Here is a 20,407-nt window from a genome sequence, read left to right as displayed (position 1 = left end):
CAGAGGAGCATGTAAAGAGAATTGGGGCAACGATTGCTGTTACTGAGGGGTTGCCTCTGGGTTCAGAGAAATCCTACTCGTTAGAGAGAGCTGATAATGCATCGCTTAAGCGCTAGGTTCTCCCCGGTGCTGAATGTCACTGTCAGAACAAGAGTGCCTTGCCCAGGCTGCTTTTCCAATAAGACCTCCACCTCTTAGCTTCAGGCCTGGTGAAGGCTGGGAGGCAGAGATGATCCCAGGAGCTGCGGTGGGTTAGTTCCTTACTCTGTGACAGCTTCTCTGGTACTCAGCTTCACAGAGCAGCAGTGATGGCCTTTGGAGGTGGTGTGTGTCCTGCCCCTAGCTGGGACTAGTTATGGTGCAAGCAGGGCTTTGGGGAAGATGGAGAAGAAAGCAACAAGGAGTGAGGGTGCGCTGGGAATATTCTCTCAAAGATGAGCAATGTTGCACAGCCTCAAACTGAGCTGCGTGGCTTCATCAGCACTGTCACGTTTCCCTTGGCTGGTTGGCCGTGATGCACAAATCCTACCCTATATTGGGCTCAGCAGCCTCCTCTCTGCGCTCTCCACAGCTTGTCTGGATGAGGTGTCTGGCCACCCAGGTTGCCCATCATTTCATGCTTGCAAACGTGGCTGCGGCACCACTGAGAAGGATTCAGAGAAGGCACAGAGCAGTTGTCGTGCCCTGCAGGTTGAATGCTCTCCTCCTCTTTTCTGCTGTTCACGCTGGATCTTTACTTGTCTCTACCAGGTCCCTCGACTCCTCCATCTGACCTGCGGCTGCACCCGCTCAACCCCTACGCTGTCCAAGTGCACTGGTGCCCCCCTGTTGAGCCCAACGGCATCATTGTGGAGTACCTCATCCTGTATAATGCCAACAACACGCAGCCAGATGACATGTGGACCTTGCTGACGCGAGAAGGTGAGCCTCCTCGAGGTACTGTAATACCCCACCAGGTCCTCCTCCTCCTGCCTTCTTCCCTGCCTGCGGAGCCCTGGTTCGTCAGTCCTGCTGCCCTGAGTTTTGCTTCACTTTGAGCACATACAAATAAACATTCAAGAGCTCATGCTGCCAGCTTTCTTGGAGCATATGCTGGGCCTTGCTCCTGGTCATATAGGAGAGTCCAGAGACACAACTACTGAGAGACATGAAATCATACATGTCTAGGGCTGAAATAGCCATTATCAGCCAGCAAACATCCTGCAGATACAGGCTGGCAGCCAGTAATTCCTAGGAGAACATATGTCAACAACACCACAGGCAGTCTGTATCATCAGCTCTTTAAGCAGCAAGTTCGTTAATACCAAAGAGGTGTATGAATTGCCTTGACACATCATGACACAACATCTGTCACTTCTGAGGGTCCAACAGAATTCCACTGCTGCTTTGCTGCAGCCTCTGAACACTCTTGAAACTGCACATTTTAAACCTCTTTTGACTTGCTTTTGATCAGGAAATATCTTCAGCACTGAAGTGCATGGCCTGGAAAGTGATACCAGATACTTCTTCAAGATGGGAGCAAAGACAGTCGTGGGATCTGGTCCCTATTCAAACGTTAAGGATGTGCACACCCTCCGGGAGAAGTTGTCAGGTACGAATTTCCCCTTTGTCCTGGTGCAGGAAGCGAGTTGCGTTGCTGAAGACCGCGATTTGTCAGCAGTGGCATTTCTGTTTGCCAAGCAATTGCCTGATGTCACCGCGCAGGATGCGAGATATGACTGTGTGTAGGCCAGTGCAGAGGATCACGGCAGAGTCCTCAGATGTGCAATTCCACAGGCCTCAGGCAGCTCCAGAACCCATCCCACAGCCGAACTTCATCTATTTTCCCCATCCCAGCTCCTATGGAAGGGCACATGCAACCTGTGTCTTGCTGCCTTTCTGTTAGGCCTGTGTAGCATGAAATTAATGAACATGCATAGATGCCAGTTTGCTTTAAGCTGCTCTAAATTGTCACTGCCAAGTAATCTTCTTCCTTTATGTGTATAGAGGCATCACCTATTGGTTTTATTGAAGCTGGTGCTTCTCTGAACATCAGACACTTTGTACCTCCTTCCTGCTAGCAGCTGAAATGATGTCTCTGTCCTTCCCCTACTAGATGTTCTGGATATCCACTCTGTCACGGGAATCATTGTGGGAGTCTGCCTGGGGCTGCTCTGCATACTCTTCTGCATGTGTGCCAGCTTCCGCAACAGCAAGCAGAGGTAGGCGTCACCTCGCCTTTGCAGGAGGCTGATGTGGAAGGAGACAAAACACACTGTGAGCTGCTTCCCCGTGTTCAGCTGGCCTGTTCGGGATGAGGTGTATGACGTCAGTTAATACAAAGATTGAGTCTTGGGAGTGCCAGCTGGCTGAGGAACATACTTAGTGTAGTCTTTTCACTGATTTATTTTCCCAGTAGTTTCTCTTTCATTTGCATTGTTAGACTAATAGGGTTTTTTTCAGAGAAAGGAAAAAAAAAAACAAGAAAAGGGAAAAAACACTATTTGCTGGATTATTGCCTGTGTCTGTTAGTGTGGGCAGTATTTTGCTTCTGAGGTTGGACAGCTCTAAGGATGTTTGGAAAGGGTTTGTTAACTTCCAGTTGGGAAAATGATGAAAGACTTCCCGGTGAGTGACAGGCTGGTTTAAGGAGGATTGAACTCAGCCCAAAGCCCCCTGCTATCCCAGAGGTCTGAATCCAGCCGCAAGCATTTGGAAAGACCATGATCGGAAACCAGCTTAGTTGTTGAGAAGAGCTTTGAACTGGCAGCAGATCTCAGGACTAGTAAGAAGCAACTTCTGAAGTCTCGTCCTAATGCGGCCACCAAACCTTTCTGTCCTGTTGCATCTCTTACCTGTAAAGCAGAGATGACAGGAGTGACACAACTCACCACGGGCAGGGGGTAGAGAGCGCTGGCTCTAGTGCTGGGACTCGTTGTCTGCTGCCCTTGTGATCCACTGGCAAGGGGAGGGCTTTGCATCCAGCACCATGCTTTGTATGAGCTTTAGGATTAGTGAAGGTGGTGAAGATGCACCTGGGGAGAGGCTACGGCAGGGAAAGCTGTCACAGTAGGATGTGGATAGAGGATCCCCTTCCTCAGGAGTGTCAGGGCAGGGGCTTGGGCCTGGTCGCTTCCACAAGGACAGGCTGAGTGGCCTAGAGGGGGTAACTGCATCTGGCAGTCTGTGGCTGTTTGGGACGGAGGAAAGTGAGGCTCATGAGAAATGTCAGCTCTTGCTTGTTTTCCCTCAGGGAGGCCCTGCCAGGCCTGGATTCCCAAGCAGCCAGCAACCACACTTACTACCACCGGAGCAGGCAAGGGGTGGCAGCTCCCAGTGCCACCTTGGACTCACATGAGCTAGAGTCCCTCATGTCCCCACTCCCGGAGGATGCACCCGTGCCCCTGGGGGACATCACAGAGCTGACGGAAGTGCACAGCCTCATCCACACGAGCCTCCCTGAGGACATCGTCCATGGGAAGAGGAAGGTAAGGACCCATGCACGTGGTGACTGGGTTCCCACCCTAGGCAAGAGCCTTTGTTTGGTGTGTCACTGCTGGGAAGCCAGGGTCTGATCCTGTCCTGGCTCTGCAAAGTGCTGGTAGTCTTGGCTGCAGGCTGGTGCTGGGCAGCCATGCATTTCCCTCTCTGTAAAACTGACTGGCTCAGTCTTGGCTGCCAGATCTAAGTTTGGGATCCCCGTGCCATCTACCACCCCTTTTCATCTCCTGGGACAGTGACCCCTCATCCCCAGAGAAGCAGCTACCAAACTTCCTGCTGCAGAAGGCTGCACTGTTCCTGTTGCTGCGGCATATGGATGGTGTGAGAAAGTGTGATGTCTAGAGTAGATGCTCTGCCTTCCAGGATACTCTTTTGCTTAGAGTAAAAGGAGCTTTGTCCATAAATAGTGTGTTCACTGGAATACCCTTGAAGTTTCACAAGAGTTGAAACTGTGTTTTATTTGTGAACCTTATTTTTTGAAGTAGTCTTTTCCTGCCCTGCTTGGTTTGCCTGACATTGCGTTGTCTTTCATTCCTCCCTGCCCATTTCCTCTCTCAAGCTTGCCTGAAACATTTCATTCCATTAGGGAACCTTTAATTGGCCTAATTTAGTTAATCTGTTTATGTCTCTCTTTGTAGCCCAGGGAGAGCATGTAAAGTAATTAGGAGGTTCAGTAAAACAAATGCATTGTGAGCGCATGGGATTTCACGTTTGCATCAACGATGCGCTCGTCTGTCACTGGAGGGAAGGTGAGTTCAGGTTACCTGGCTAACCGCGAGCGCCGTCCTTGCTGCTAGTGGCAGTGCAGGTATGGTCTTTTGGAAACGCAACATCTTCTGCGGGCTTTAATAGCCCTGTGAGCTGAAGCCGTGCTCTTGGCTATCCCCAAGTGCCGTGGCAGATCAGTGCTCAGCTGAAGGAAAGGCAGTTTGCAGCCAAGCCACATCTATGGATTTCAGTGGAATGTAGCTGCCTGTCTGGACCCAAGCCGAAGAGTGTGAGGAATTTCCTACAGCTCTTTCTGTTAAATAAGGAACAAATGTTTTCAGTGATGGTGACTGACCCTGAGAACAGGTCAGGGTGGGGGGAAGTTCCCTCCCTTGGGACGCCTTTCTGGAGGCAGCATATCCAGATCTCTCTTCCAAAGCAGCAATCCTGTCTGCAAAGGTTTACACAAAGATTTTAATGTGTGCAGAGCAGGGGCTGGAGAGGGCAGTGCCAAGGCCTGGCTGCTCGGGGCTTAGCCTGAGAGCTGGGGGCCCCCAGCATCTGTGTCAGAGGCTGGCAGTGTCTGGGAGCAGAGTTACGTTCAGAGATCAGACCTTCGGGGAGAGAGGCCATTCTGGCTGTAGTGTCTCCCCCTCCCTAATTAGATGGGGAAAGGCCACCGAGAGTTAAATTCACTGAGGATTTTTGCCAGCAGAATAAAGAGCTTGGTTTTTTTGATGGATGTGGATAGGGAAGCAAGGATCACTGAGGAGCAGCCGCACGCAGCGACCCGGAGAGCAGTGTTGTCATCCGTGCCAACCAGTGAGGATGACCTGGCAGTTGAAGGAGAGTTCGAGTGGCAGCTAGGAGCAACAGGCTGTTGTTGCTGGGAGTGGGCACTGGAGGGAGATGTGCTCCAGCGCAGGAGGCCCTGCTCCCTCCACTGCCCAGTTGCTGCTGGAAGTGCCACCTGAGCCAGGCCTGAGCACCGTTGCATCCTCTCTGTACTCTGACCTGTATAATCAAGGGTGAAAAGACTCAGGCCAAAAACATCTTTATGGGGCAGTTGCCAAGAGGCTGCATGTCCGGATGGTGATGTGATTTTAGATGGCTGGGCGGTCAAGGAGCTGGGCAGGTCTCATGAGCGTGGCCGGACTGGTGCAGACATGCCTCGTCCCCATAACAGATGTAAATCAGAGTGAGGTGCAGCTAGGGGTGTATCTATTTGTACACTGCAAATAGCTTCTTCCAGTGCCCATTTCAGCTAGGCTGCCAACCCCCGCCCCAGATCCTGCCTGAGTGTGGCCAGGAGCTTTGTACCCTACAATGACCAGCTGCCTTTGTCGCCGCCTTTTTTTATTCTCTCATGCTGTGCGTGGTTGGGGCTGTGAAAACCCATGGCAAGGAATGTGGTAGAGCCACAGGAAAGAGAAAATCCTTGTGGAAGGAAATTCCTGGTCTAGCCTGGCAAGGGGAAGCTCCCCAGGGTGCTCTAGGTCGGGTACTATCACTTGCAGTCCTAGTCAATAAAGAAAGGGAGTGAGAAATGTCTCGAGGATCCCTTTTATTTAACAGCATATCATGTCACCACAGAAGTCAGGATGTTGGCTGGGACAGACTCTTCGTCTGATGGTGCTGCCACTGTTGGGCAGGTTTATATAGCTGGGATGCCAAGGAACTGGCAGCTCCAGGCCTGTGTCACCTCCAGTCGCCCGCTTGCCTCTCCGTCCTCAAGTTACGCTCCTGAAACCTGTTTTGTGTTGGCTGGGTGGCACTTGCCATTAGCAGTGGCAGCGATAGCTGCTCCCGTGCTTGCAGGCTTTTCACATGCTGGCTCGTTACTTAGCATTTCATGGATTGTTCTTTATTGTTTTTATTCTTACGGCATCCCAAGGCTCCAGTGGAGATTGGAGGCTCTGTGTTGTTAGGAGATGTACAGACACAAAGAAGGGACTGTCCCCGTGTCATAAGCAGTCAGAAGTGAGTGAATGTCACTTTGCAGGTGTGGGGACTGGAAGAACAGTGAGACCAAGGGCAGGAAGACTTTAACAACACTGAGATTTGAACTGACTCCTGCAGAGAATTGTGGGCAAGGGTTTTGAGAAGTCCCCTTGGTCGTTTTCAAGTCCAGATCACCAGTTCCTTCGAACGTAGGGCCGTGATTCCTCTTGAGCCGTTACAAGTAATGATGGGGGTGCAGGATGGTGCGAGTGGAAGATGGAACAGTCTTTGTGCTGCTGGACAGCCCACAGGAGCCTGCCCCTGCTTGCAGGACAGCAAGGTGCTACTGCAGCCGAGCTGTCGGCACGGGGCCCCTCTGGATGGGGGCACTCCATCAGGCAGGAGTATGCTCGGCCATTTAGCGGGCCCTTTTCCTTCCTTTCTGTGTGTTTCCCAGTGGTCACGCACAAGGATTTGTAAATACACTGACAAGTGATTTTCCTCTCTTACTCTCTTCCCCTTTCAAGTGACCCCCAGACTGATGCCCTCAGTAGCCCGCGTTATAAATGACACTGTAATGCACAGGCTGTGGTGATGCAGCTCGGTTTCCCCTGACAGATGGACTGAGGATGATAAAATGGCTCTGCTCCAGGCATCTCTGTCACTGCTGCTTTTGGGCCAAGCAATTTAGGGAGTGGGGGAGAATGTTAAAAAGCATCTGCTTTCCATGGAAGACTTCAGCTTTTCATTGAATGAAGCCAAACCCAAGTGTTTTGGCTTGGAAATGCTTGCCGTTGTGCTTCTTGCAAGCTGGAACCTTCCTTGCTTGCTGCCCCGCTCCTTCCCTGCGGGCCTCTTCCCCGCGGGGACTGCGTTTCCCATGAAGCATCCCTGTGACTCAGAGCGAAAGCTGTAATGCATCAGGGACCTTGGATCTACCCAGGTTGTTTGTCATTTTTGTGTTGAAATTTTTCTGTGTGGAAAAGAAGTCCCGACATTTTCTGAAAAGTCTTAGATGAGAGCTGTGCTCCCGTTGAGAGCTAGCAGAGATTCTCCTTTATCTGGTGGGGGAGAGGTCTGTGTTATGTTGCATCTTGTTTAGAGGTGCAGTTGTGGTCAGGGATGCCTATATGTTTGCATGACGTGGAGCTTTCCCGCTCCCACTGGCTGCTGTGGTGCCGTTCAGCAATGAATCCTTTCTCTCCGCTATGACACCCTTAAAAGCTGGGCACATCTGAAATGTCCCCAGCCTTGTTCTGCGCAGGATTTCAAGCTAGTTTAAATAACCATCCTCATAAAACAGGGAAGGTTTCAAGATCAACATTTCCTACATGTTCATTCTCAGCTCATATATTTGCATGAAATCATTACTTGTCACTGAAAAGGTAACATGATCTAGGCACGTTTTTACCAGTCGGAGTTTCTATAAAAAGGCTAAAATGAAAAGGCTTGTTTGCTTTGATAAGGATTTAGCTGTAATGGAAACACCTTTTATTGGAAGATGTTTTTATTAGTTTTCATTCTTGTGTTTGCAGTGAACTGACAAAGGGATTTTTCCCTCTTAAATTAGTATTAGACTGACACTCCTTGCCTCCGTTATTCTATTGTAAAAACTAAGAGAACATTTCCTTCCTTCAGCCATTCACTAGCCCCCCTCGAGTAGAAAGAAATAGTATCATTTATTACACCAAAAGATACTGCTTAAAAAAGCAGAGAAGCTTTCAGGCACACAAGACCTTCTTCAGGTCTGTGATGAAAACAGACCTAGAGTTAATTGCCACTGCCCAACCTCAGAGACTAAGCTCCAAGAGGCATTTTTTTTTTTTTCCCCCCCCCTCTCAAACATAATGTGCTTGAATAACATGTGGGATATAGGCCATGTTGTGTGGCTGATGGTTTTTTTCTGTTTGTTGAAAGTTGCAAACTGGTACAAAACAAGTTTGTTCTTCATTGCAGCCAATTTCAGCCAGAGCTGAACAGGCTGTTCCCAGAGTCATCAAAACCTATGTAAACATGGCAGATTGACATTTCCGCTAACAGATGGTCCATTGGGGATTGCAGCAGAGCTGCCTGTTTCTTTCCACATTTTCTGGTATTCACAAGACGCCTGCAAGAAGGTTTTCAAGTTTGCTCTGTGTGTGTGTATGCGTATGATGCTCAGATCTTTCTGATGGCAAATATGCATGTAAGCATCTATAATAGGACACACATTTGTGTGCATGTGTGCATATTTGTGTAGGTTCAATGCTGAAATTTCCAGGCAGTATTTGCTCAGTAACGTATGTTCCTTGGAAAAGGCACAGAAGCCATCAGTCAGCGCTGTAGCTGCAGAAAGCCTTTCAGATGGCAACAGAAGCAAATTGAACACGTTCCTTGAGTACTCGCATGTAGTGATATTCCTTATTGTGAGCTGTGTGTGATCGCTTGGTTGATTTCTTGCTATTAAAGTGTAGTTTAATGATTGTCCACTTAGACAGGGAGCAATTAGGGAATGCTCTTGGCTCAGAATATATTGTTGAGGAGGAATGGCAAAGAGGCTGCCTCCAGCATCCGCTTCTAAATTAGCAAATGCTTGATATCTGCAGCACTGAGCTTGGACGTCACTGTTCTGCAGGGTGCTGTCATATAAATGAGGCCCTTTCCTACTAGTTTTCTTAAGGTTTGATCCTGAGGCAGCAGCAAAGCTCCTAGGACTTGGGGTTGGTGCTGGGATGTAACGCTGCTCTGCCTCCCGCAAGGTGTTGAGCCCCTTTTCGTGCTTGAGTCAGGGTGGACAGAGTGCTCAGGAAAGGCTCAGGCAGCCCTTCAGCGCGTACATGAGCGCTTTAATGTGCCTTCCGACAGCACGAGGCAGCATTTGCTTCTTGCTAAATAGCTGACTTAGGAATGCCTGGCTCACATACAACATCTGGTCCTGTATTTCTACCTAATTTCCAGCCAGATGGACGGAGGCACAAGGAGGTCAAATGACTCACACAAGGTCAGGCTGATGTCAGAAATCTCCTTGCCATCTCGGCTGGACTCGTGCTACGTTGACTGTTGTTGGAATAGATCTGGCCTAAGTAGCGGCCACATATGCAGAGCAGAAACCTGGCTTTCTCCTGCCTGACAGTGAGCAATAGATGGTTAGTGGGTTTGAATAGATGTGCCATATATCTTCGCCCTACACAGCCATCACGCTCACACCACCAGTATTCTGTATGCATATGCACACTTGCAGTTGTGTCAGGTCAGGATTTTCTCTTCACTTCAGCCTTGCATCGGCCTCTCACTTCTATCCAGGCAACGTGTAACATCTGTGCAGTGAGCCCAGAGATAACTGGCTCATGTGGTCCTTAAATCTGAGCGCGCGCGCGTGCATGCATGCATATATGTATGTGAGTCAGTAGCTAGGCTGAGCTCAGGCTCAATAAAATCAAAACCTAGAAAGAAAATACTTTTCTGCCTGTGAACTAATAGTCTGAGCTGTTAAATAACTTCAGCTCTTAAAGGCACACATTTCCCATACACAGAGGTGTGCATTCAACAGTTTATTGCAAGGGGAAGCTGAGAGAACCCAGAACAAATTGCGTTCAGCCCATATAATTTAATTAGATCTACAAACAAGGTAACACTGGTTGCCCAGGGGATTTAAAGCTGAGCTAAGAATTGCTTGGTGGTCTGTTGCAAAAAAAAAAAAAAAAAATTTAAAAAAAATAAGGCCCCCAATTTTGTGCCTCTGTGTTGATGGGAATGGCAGAGTGTTTACCCAAGCCCTAGCTTAGAGCAGGAAATCTGTCTGCACCGCAGAGCGAGCAGTTTAGCATTGTCTTCAGCTCTTACTGGACACACGTGCCAGTGCACACAGGTGCGGGTCCTTCTCCATGCTGCAGAGCATCGCTTGTGCCAAAGCAAATACTGTAATCATTCAGCTCCAGATTTCCACCGTCCCTGTTCCTTTCCAGCTTTGCAGTATTTTTCAGTAGGCTCATACTGCTCTGGGTTGTTTGCAGCTTTGCAGGGAGTTGATTTCAGTGGACCTTTAAATGATGTCTTGTGCCGTGATATACCTGTTGGCCTCAAAATTTGAGAATCAGTGGAAAGCCCCTTATGCGACCAGTTGTGAACCATCTGGCAACTTTTATCCCCTTGCTCTGCATCAGACCACGTAACAGAGCAATAAAGCCTGTTGTAATGCGGCGACTGTGCGAGTTCGTTGCAGCTAGCATTTTTATTTTGATGCCATCAGAAGTGTTGTCCGCGTTTAACTTGCATCTTCTAACACCATGGTATTTTCCCAGCTTGCACTTTCCTTTTTCAAGCTGCTTCTCATTTCAGGTTTATGAGGATAAGAATCTGTATCTGTGATAATTGGATCTTTTCTCCTCCCGCTTTTCTTTTGCAGTCTTCATGGAATAAATCAGCCAACCAGCCCTGGACAAACAGCATAGCCAGATACGGGGACACTATCACAAAAGAGCCTCTCTCTGCTGTGAACGGATCACTGAAGCTCCCTTCCAGCGCAGGACAGAAGCTTTTGTTACAAGCTCTGGTTTACGATGCCGTGATGGTGGGTGTCTTCAGTGGTTTATTGACCTGTGTATTCTGATGTGTTTTTTCCATTTATGTTCCCCATCTCCCTTTCTCCTTTTTGCAGCACAGGAGAAAATATTGTCTTCTCTAAGCCAGCTTTAGCTGGCTGATCATGGGCATTATTTTTTTCCTGGGTATAGGAGTATATGCCAGTGAGACGGATGGGATTTGAGTAAAAGCTGTTTGTTTTTTCCAAGCATCGCTCAAAGCCTCAACTCTCCCGTGATCGGCTGTCTTGACTCCAGCCAGCCCCCGAGGGCCTGTGCTGCGGGCTCGTTCTTTTGGTGATGGTCAAGTGGGGTCAGACAGCTCGGTTGTCAGCAGGGTTGTGGCAGTCCCGGTTCCTGAGGAACCGAAGCCAGGCACCAGCAGTCTGCTTTGGGTCTTTGCTGTGGCCATGCAGCAGCAGCCTGCCGAATGAGTTAGGAGCTGCAATGCTCAGCGCAGTCATTAAGATCTACAGTGTGCTCACCTGAAGGAGGGATTGCATTTTTGCCTGTAAAAGGAGTCAAAGATCAAGGGTTGATTTAAACTCCTTCTCCAGATAGGAGATAGAGCGATTTCCACTGCACTTGTCGTCTTTATGTGGGTGCACAGATTGGGAGGAAATCCTGTTTCTGACATTGCTTCATTGGAACAAATATGCACTCCCACGTTCGGGAGAGTTTGTACAAGGATCGTGATGTTGGTGCCACAGTCTCAGCAAAGCAAGCTGACACCTGCTCAGATTGACTCTGTACCAGAAGATTTCTTTGGTTATTGTTTTAAGAAGTTCACCCCCCATCCCTCCACCCCTGGCAAATACTTCTAAGTAACCTACCTATGTTTCCTTCCTAGATGGTGGTGTGAAAATCAATTATACGCAGGATGTAATTAACATTGTGGATAGAGTTAAGACAATGTTTTACAACCCAATTACAGGGCACCGTTTACAGCACAGCTTACCCATCAGAGGTTGTCAACAAAAGGAGAAAAGCTTTAAAATATGTAAATGATGCACAAAGTTGGCTTCAACAGAAAGCACAAATTACACGTGGGATATCACTTCCAAAACTTTGGTATCAAAAAACTTTGAATTGTCTTCTTGCTACTAAATCACGCTCAGCCCAGAATCTGAGCGCTGATTGCCTAGAGTGCTCTTTGTGAGCTTCCAAAATAATTTGTCTGTTAAATCATTGAATGATAATCTAGCAGAATGACCTGCTTGTTAGCCAGATTTGTGGAGACCTGTAGCCTGAACTCTGCTTAAACACCGCGGAGGAGAACTGATTGTTTTCTTTCTGAATTAAAGTGTTTAAATTTACACCAGCTTTTGCAAGCTGTGACTAGGGCTCTACTGAACAAACGTTTTGTGATATATAGCCAAAATTAAGCCGGGAAAGTGAAGGGAGCGCTGGTATCTAGTTGTGGGTCTGTATCATGTGCTGTCTCAGAAGCCAGTTTCCTAGCATGCTGCCCACTCACCCTCTAGAAATCTGGCCCTTCGTATGGAAACAGACTGTCAAAGACCACAATTTTGAAAACTCACCAGCGGCTTGGAGGAATGGTTGCTCCAGCCTGTCAAGAAACCGTGGGCAAATCCCTTCAGTCCCGTGGGACTTGCTTTCCCAAACATAAAATAGGAATAATAATCCTGAGGTGATTTGAGATGCTTCTTAAGACTTCAGCTCTGAGAAACGTATCAAGATAATGCTTAATAGAGGCGTGTGTACATCCCATTGCACTCTGTGGGATTAAAAAGAAATACATTTCAGTGCTTGGTTGGGTCACAGCCTCAATTATCTGAATTTCATTTACTTTACCACCTTTTTTCTTTTTTTTTTAATTTTCCCCTGTTTGATAACAGAATGAAGCAAAGAAAAGCCACCCGCCAGCCAACCTCCACCAAGTGGAAGCAGAGGTCATCGTCCATTCTGATTTTTCAGCCTCTGACAGAGACTACGACTCCCAGCTGCACACCCTGGAGAGCGAAGAGACAGAAACCGAGGACCAGGAGCCTGAAGAGCTCCCCTCCGGAGAGCTGGCTCTTCCCGGCTCTCCCAGCACCCAGCAGGACGTTAGCCAAGTGTTGGTGGACTGCACGGGCAATTCTGAGGTTCAGGCCCAGGATGAGCTGTTACGTACCGACAGAAAGACTAACAAAACAGAGGCCGTTTGCATCCGTGGGCTCACCAATGGCTTCCACAGGCACGGGGAAAGTCTGGATTCAGTGGAGAGCGGAGATTCGGACTCCATCCAGGAGGGCAGGGGGGATGTGCAGCCGGTCAAGTGCCAATCGCTTTCCACGGCCCCGGAGGAGGCCCCCCTCTGTAGTAACTCTGATTTAACCAGTTCATCCTCAGCATCTGAGAACATGGCATGTGTCCACAATCATTAAAGAGTGAACTAATCTGGTTTTGATCATGGGAGAGCTAGAAGCGCTAGTAAGGGCCTGTCCCTGTGAGGTACTGCATGCCTTCAACTCCCTGAGCCCAGCAGGAGCTAAGAAGATGCAGCATCTCACCAGAACAGGATTCGGACCTGTCAGCTGTACATACTGCCTTCAAGAAATCAGTAGGTAGATTGGTAAGGGCCCATCTTCTTCCCACTGAAGCTGATGAGTAACTTGGTTTTCGTGGGAGCAGGATTGAGCCATCTGCCAAAGTCTGACGTGAAACCACGGCTTGAACAGAGCCTTCTGCGTTAGACTGGGGCTGTCGCTTCGCTGTAGTCCTCGAGGCGACTGGCAAGACGTCTTTTAATGCTGAGAAGAGGCAGGGTACACCGAGCGATTCTTCTCAACTGTCTCTTCACCAGGGAGCGCCTTGGCACTACCTACTGCCTCGCAGCGTTGGGATGCATTTTGTCAGAGGAGTCCCACAAGGGGGTGGAAGCCAACACAAACAAATTCAGTGCGCTGTAACCACCAGCCTTTTCTGCCCTCCCGTGGTTAAAAGGATTATAAGGCTCTCTTTGTACGCTACCGCAGTAACTATTACTAGCAGGCTGATGTAGTGGCCTTTTATTACACACTCTACGAGTGCCTCTAACAACTTGTACGATATAGAACCTTCTTCAGTGTCTGGGTCATTTCACCAACCTGGACCTTTGTTTTATGTAGGTTCTTGTACCTAATATTTTAGGTACACATCTGTCCTTTTAATGTACAACATGTATTTTTATTTCCTTGGAACATCTTTATATTATTTAATTTTATAAAGTGGAGTAGTGTGTGGTATAGAGTAGCATTTTTACTACTTCTCTCTTTCTTTCTTTTTTCCTCCTTAACAACACAACTACCTCATGTCTGTTGGAGAAAAAAAGCAGTAGATCTACTCTTTTGTTATAGTCCATTACAGGTTTTAACTTATTCTTATACTGCCTTTTTCTAAAGAATATGTTTGCACTGGTTGTTGACTCTTTTTTAATGCATAGTGCTGCAGATCTGATGTCTCTCTTGCCTTGTTTCTAAGTATTGCTGTAGGACACCTTCCCTACAGCTGGAGAGTTGGGTTGTTTTTCTCTGTAGGACTGTGTTTTGCAGGAGCTGGCCAAAGGAGACTGCTTCAGCTGGTGGGATATTGATCCATCTTTCCTTAACAAGCTTATACTAGCAAAGAGAAAAAAGAACCAACAATTGCAAAATTAACTTGCCATCTTGGGGGGAAAAAAGAACCAACAACTGCAAAAGTAACTTGTGATCTTGGGGACATCTATTTCTTTTTTTTTTTTTTTTTTTTTTTTTGGTGCCCAAGTGGAGACATCTCAGATGATTTTGATTTCCAGAGAGCAGCTCTCAGCCTTCTGTAAGCAGTGGACTTGCTGAAGGCTTTGGATGAACAAGTGAAATTTTCCAGTCACTTCTGAGAGTCCTGGCCAAAGTGCTTTTGGGTTTTTTTGGTTTTTTAAGAGCAGAGCACCACCAGAGCTTAAAAAGCAAAATCAAATCTTTGGTCTCATACCAGTCAGTCTGGTTGGAAAGTCATCCAGTGACTCTTCCTTGCTGACACTGTTTGCTTACTGCTGACATGTCTCTCAGCCTGGCCTTCTGGTGTGGGGTGAACTTTTCTCTGCCTTTTCTTTAGCCTGTCTGCCCTGTTCCAGGCTTGCAGAGTTTGACTGCGAACGCCACAGATTGGACCAGCTCCTCGGGGGTAACCAGGATCAGTAATTCTGTTCATTGGGTGTTTGGTAAATGCTCTGCCTTCCTGGAGGATTCAGAGATCTGGCCGTTTGTTTGTTTGTTTAAAAAATGAGGGAAAAGATGCCCAAATCCTTCTTTTCTTACTGAAATTCCCCCAAAGCTATATGGGGAGCTGTGTGCTGACCTCAGATCCTGTAAAAGACTTCAGACTTTTGTTTTTGTGGTATCTCTGGACTGAGATACCACTGCTTGCAGCAACGAGAACCTGGCTCCACCAGCACCCTATCCCTGCTGCTGTTGTGAAGAGCCATGTCACAGTGTGCCCTGTGTTTGGAGCTGAGCTGGACCAGCCCATGTCCTTGCAATCCTCCATCAAACCCTGTTAGCTCCAGCTCTTCAGCAGAAGAGTACCTCCAAGCCTCCAGGTACCCTGTTGGGAAGGATATCGGAGCTTCCACCTCTCCGCATCCTACAGCGTCTCCTCCCAGCATGACACACTGTTCTGGTAAATGGCTGTATTTCCAGTCGTTGCACTTGCTCTGCTGCTCCAGCTCCTGCTTGGTATCTTGAGGAGTCTCAGAAATGCCGTTCCATGCTCTGAAGTGCCACGACTCTGAAAGGTGGTGGCACAGAGACTGGAAATCAGTGCCAGCAAGCAGGCTAGGCAGGAGTTAGTGTGTGCGTGCTACCAAAGCAAGAAGCTAGAAAGGCAAGAAATCGTAACTGGGCAGAGGAAGTGTGTAAATAACCTCCAGAACTCACTGCCACAAGACTTTGAAACTAATGACTTAGCAGGGTTACAGATAAGGCAATGAAGTGTTATTGCAGGCAATAAGGGCAATTCACAGTTCTGTGGGAGCGGATGCAATTGCAGAGGTATAAACCCTCCAGCTGGGGAGTACCGGGCACTAGCTGCGGAGGGTGCGGGGAGATTTCTGCAGCTGGACCTCAGTTCGCACTTAGATTCATGGGAGAGTCCTTGCCCTTCCCCAGTGACAGAACAGACGCTGTACAAGCCACACTGCCACTGCTGATGTGCAGAAAGGGAGAAGGACCCTTCAAAAAGCTCACTCCAGAGGAACCCCTGGTGATGTCCTTCCACCTCCAAAACCAAGTCATCCGCCTGCAAACATGACAGTACGCCGAAGGAACGTTTCTGCTGAGCGTTTCGGCTGCTGGAGAGCAGCGCTGGGAGGAGTTTGGCCAGCAGCAGGTATGACCAGGGCACCGGAGTTCTCCTCCCAGCTCCGTGTCGTGACACTGTACCTGGGGCAGGTGATGTACCAGCCCTGAGCTTTCCATCCAGGGGCCTGTGGGGATGGAGGCATAGCCCAGTGGCTGATGTAGGAGTGTGCCACAGTTTCTGGGGCTCTCCTTTGTACATGCACCCTCTGCTTTGTCTGTACTGACTTTAGCAATCATATAGCCATGGGGTAAGCGTTGCTGATCTGCCTAAAAGCTATCCCTGCCTGTCACTGAAGCCAACACAAGCAGGCACAGCGTGGCACCGTTCCCCTGGATTACCTTGGGCCGATCACGAAACCACCAAGTTAGCTACGTGCTCCGAGAGCTTTGGGTGAGATGCAACAGAGTGCAAACAATTCTGCTTAGGCATCACAAAAATACTTGGTCTCCTCATGCTGAGGCTTATTCCGATGTCGTTACACCCCACCGAATTGTACCAGAGTGTGAAACTGGCAGCGTTTGGATGTCCAGGTAGTGTGGTGGCCGTGGACTGGTATGCCAGACCTCAGCTACAGAAATCAAGGCAGTTCCCTCAGAGCCGAGAGATCACCACTGACCGGCAGCAGCGAAGCTGTTCTCTGTACGAACGCATGTCCACGCAGAGTGCTGGGTGTCCTTGTCTAACTCGGCTGTGGCCCAGGTCCCTCCTGTCCCGAACGCGCGTGGGACCTTGCTAGTCTCAGCTAGAAATGAATGGAAGAAGACAGATAAGACACATTTTATGTGTAAAGCTGAAACAACCAGTGCATATATTTTTTTATCATGAAATAAGTAGCTTTCTTGCGGGTTTCTCACAGACACACAAACTGTTGATACCTTTAGTTACCCATCATACTTAATATATGTTCCTACACGTCAGGCTCCTTTCTCCCTTTTCTTCCTTTCAGTAACACTAAAGATTATTGCTGTTCAACTTTTTGCTGGTGTATATTGTTTTACATTGTTAAAATGTCAGGTTTGTCTCACTGGCATAATTTTGTAGTATTAATGTTACCGTTTGGCTACACAACTGTATATTCCCCATGCTGCTGTGAGAGTGACAATTCTCATCCTTTTATTTCTTTTAATTCCTTGTTACGTGAAACACATGACTCGGATAAAAATCTCTCTCAAGTTTTTGTTGATTTGATTTCTTACTTAACAGACAGCAAAGTTCTGGTTTAAATAGTTCAAATGAGATAACTTATCATCTAGGTTTTGTGAATTTTTTGCATTACTTGCTAACAATCCTGAGATCAGCCCATGAAATATGCTGCGTAAGGAAACAACCATTTTAATAGAGCACTATATATGTTTTTGATCTCATTAGAAATAGATGTTTTGAAGGGATCATCGTGTCTTTTCTAATCAATACTTTTATTAGAAAAGAGGTGTTTAGTCCAGCAGAAATCTACCATCTAGTTCTGTTATTGTATTCCCTTGCTTGTATTTTAAAATTAAATTTCATTTTATTTTCTACACAGTGCATAAGGATGTGTAACCAGAACTTGATCTCGTTTGAAGATTGTGTCTGTGTTTGGTTCCATGCTGTACTTAATTATAACTTTCTTTCTTCAGAGACTGTTCTTACTCCACAAATACTCTTTAGTGTTAAAGTGTAAGAAGACATTGTCCTTATATTCCTTAACTAATGGGTTATTAATAAAATATTTTAAAAAAAGAGTGGAATTGGTCTCACGATTCAGTCTGTTACAGCTCTTACTCCGAGAGACAGTTGTCCTGGAAGGCTGATCCTGCAGCTGTGCTCGGAGCGGCTGGACCCTGGGAAATTTGCTGTTAGGTGCTGGGCCGTACTCTGCCCCTCGAAACAGAGAGAGGATGGCCGGAGAGCTCTCTGCCTGCGTGAGTTTGCTAGAGATGGACCTGCAAGGTGTCCCCGCAGGCAGCGTCAGCCTGGCTAGAGCCGTGCCTCGCGGTGCCGGGGGGGCCTGCGTGTGCGTTTCCCAACAGCTCAAATCCAGCCTCGTGCTTACCTGCGTAACTCGCTTCTGGATGGATCTGAACAAGACCCTGCAGCTGGCAGACGCGGGGCGGAGAACCTTCCACAGCAAGGTTGTACCTCGCTGGTGGGAGGCAGTGGTGGGAGCAGCCGCCAGGATTCACGCTCGTGCTCGTTCAGTGCCTGAGCTCACAACGGTGGAGGTTGGGAATGTGGGATGATGGTGGGTGCCTGGTTCCGTAGGGATTCTGCTGGGATTTCAGATGCGGGCAGAGTTTGGGTTCGTTAGGCGTTTCTTGATGCTTGCTCGTTTCTCAGTTTTGACCTGATTCCTACAAGAGAAAGAAAATAAAAATTATCCCGTTTCATGCTTTGTCTTGCTGGGGAATTTTTTAATGTGAAAAATAAGCAGAAGCATCTAGCAAACGGATGGTGAGACTTCTCTTGGATGGCGTGCTGGGCTGAACACTCAGTGGCTTGCATCCAGTGAGTCTGGCAAGAAGATATCTGGCAGTGCCCGAGGACACACTATTAACCTCCCATGCATCTCCCTTTCTTCCTAGGATGCATTCCCTACTTGAGTAGATAGTTTCCATTATTACTTTATACTGCCAGGACTACAGAGCCATAAAATCTCATTTTATCTGCATTACAGAGGTAATAAATCTGCGCTTAGCATAGTGTTCTCTGATAGTGGTTAAAGGGAACTCTGTCGGACTGTGTAACTCTGATGAGTCTTTCTCTTAATGGCAGGTAACTCCACAAACGAGCAAGGAAGGACCTTGCAGGGGTGACGGGTGACTGCAAATCCCACTTCCAGCTCTCGGTTCGCAGCATGAGACGCTGGTGGGAGGCTGCCAAGAGGGGACACAGCGGGGTGGCTGCAAACAGGGCAGCGCATGGGTGAACAGAGACGGATGAACACAGCAGTTACAGGGGAGCCGGGACCATGGAGAAGCGAAGATAAGAGTGAGGCGTTTGTTTGCGTTTCTTTCTCTTCCCAGCCTTTGTCGCCCGAGTATGCTATGCTATGATGCAGCTGGCAATACTACTACAGCGGACTTGGGTCTCGTGTGGTCTCAGGTAACTCAGTTACAAGCGCCCGGTGCAGCGCGGCGGCCAGGGATGCTCCACGGATGCTCAGCGGGCACTGGTGGTGGAAACTGCATCTCATGGGGACTCCTCCAACCTCCTCCCTTCCAGCAAATAACTGGAGCAGCGGTTACACCAGCTCAGTCAGACCTCTGTGATTTGTGTGGCAGGTACGATCGTGTGGGTTTCATCGTTCACGCTGGCTCCTCGCACTCATTTCCACCGATGGCAAAACTGCCGGATGGGTGGCACGATCGTTTTCAATTAATGGAGAACACACAGCTCCTCCTCAGCCAGGCAGGCAGCTAAGTGCCAGGAGGCATCCCCTCGGTGTGGTGACAAGCGCTGGCCCCTGCCACCACGACACCTGAGTCCTTATACAACCAAAAGTGGATGGAAAAGGGTTTCTGCTGGGGAAAGCAGCTTCCAGGAGCACGTCCCGGGGCTGTCCCACCGCTGCTGGGACGGCTCTCAGCTCAGTGCCTTGAGGTGGGTGCCATGATTTTGGCTCCCCTCCCTGTTGCTCGCTGACCACGAAACAGATGCTAAAACCCCGCGTGTTACGTACATAAGTGAAAAGCTCCCAGGCTGTTAGCAGACAGGGGAAACCACAATTACACATTGAATAATGAATGGAGTGAATTCAGACAAGTTAATCTCCCACTTCATCCGCTGAAACTACTAATGGTGTCTTGGGGACCTCAGTTTGCAATTAATTGGTGTAAATCAGGAGCACTATTGGAGCTGATGGAAATTCGCTGTGTGAGGGGTGAGCGACACTCTCTGAGGCTGGCTCTCGTGGAGGATAACCTTGTGGGGAGGGAGGACAGATGGACGGACAGACCCTGTGCCCCTCTGCGGGAGGGAGGACAGAGGGATGGACCCCATGACCGCTCTGCAGGGAAGAGGTTTGGAGCCTCGGTTCGGGCTGGGCACCGTCACTCCTGTAACCCCGCTGCTTTTCAAAAGGCTCCAGTTTCTGCTCACAGTGTGATAAGCAAATTCCTGCCTCCAGTACAAAGCAACTTTTTTAAGCCCTCATGGTTACAGAGGAGCACAGAAAAACAGGAGTGCTCTGGATTCCTGCTCTCAGGTGGCTCTAAGAGCCCAAAACCTGCCTTTTTCTTTAAAAATCTCATGGCTTTTCACGTGAGTCCCGTTGTTTGGCAGGACCGCCCGCACTTGCGATTTTTGAATGTGACACCAGCGATGTCACCAGTGTCATTTGCAAGATGCAGGGCTGAACTTGGTGATGCCCTAAACATGTAGCTACCTCCCCCGGCTCCTGGGTCCTGCCACTGCGCACG

General features: G+C 48.5%; 1 protein-coding gene across 1 annotated transcript in view; it reads left to right on the top strand.

The window, feature by feature from the left end:
• Positions 1 to 13,428, top strand: part of IGDCC4 (immunoglobulin superfamily DCC subclass member 4) — a 96,943-nt gene extending 83,515 nt beyond the window's left edge. The window contains exons 15-20 of the mRNA XM_050903450.1: positions 751 to 921; positions 1,454 to 1,591; positions 2,096 to 2,201; positions 3,233 to 3,467; positions 10,514 to 10,678; positions 12,548 to 13,428. Coding sequence (XP_050759407.1) covers positions 751 to 921; positions 1,454 to 1,591; positions 2,096 to 2,201; positions 3,233 to 3,467; positions 10,514 to 10,678; positions 12,548 to 13,078 — 1,346 coding nt within the window. The 3' untranslated portion in view covers positions 13,079 to 13,428. The remainder of the gene's footprint in view (positions 1 to 750; positions 922 to 1,453; positions 1,592 to 2,095; positions 2,202 to 3,232; positions 3,468 to 10,513; positions 10,679 to 12,547) is intronic.
• Positions 13,429 to 20,407: the final 6,979 nt, after the last annotated feature.

The sequence above is a fragment of the Gymnogyps californianus genome, chromosome 11, assembly GCF_018139145.2.
Source record: "Gymnogyps californianus isolate 813 chromosome 11, ASM1813914v2, whole genome shotgun sequence".
Classification (NCBI taxonomy): domain Eukaryota; kingdom Metazoa; phylum Chordata; class Aves; order Accipitriformes; family Cathartidae; genus Gymnogyps; species Gymnogyps californianus.
Note: the sequence above shows the minus strand (reverse complement) of the source record. Positions and strands in the feature narration are given on the sequence as shown.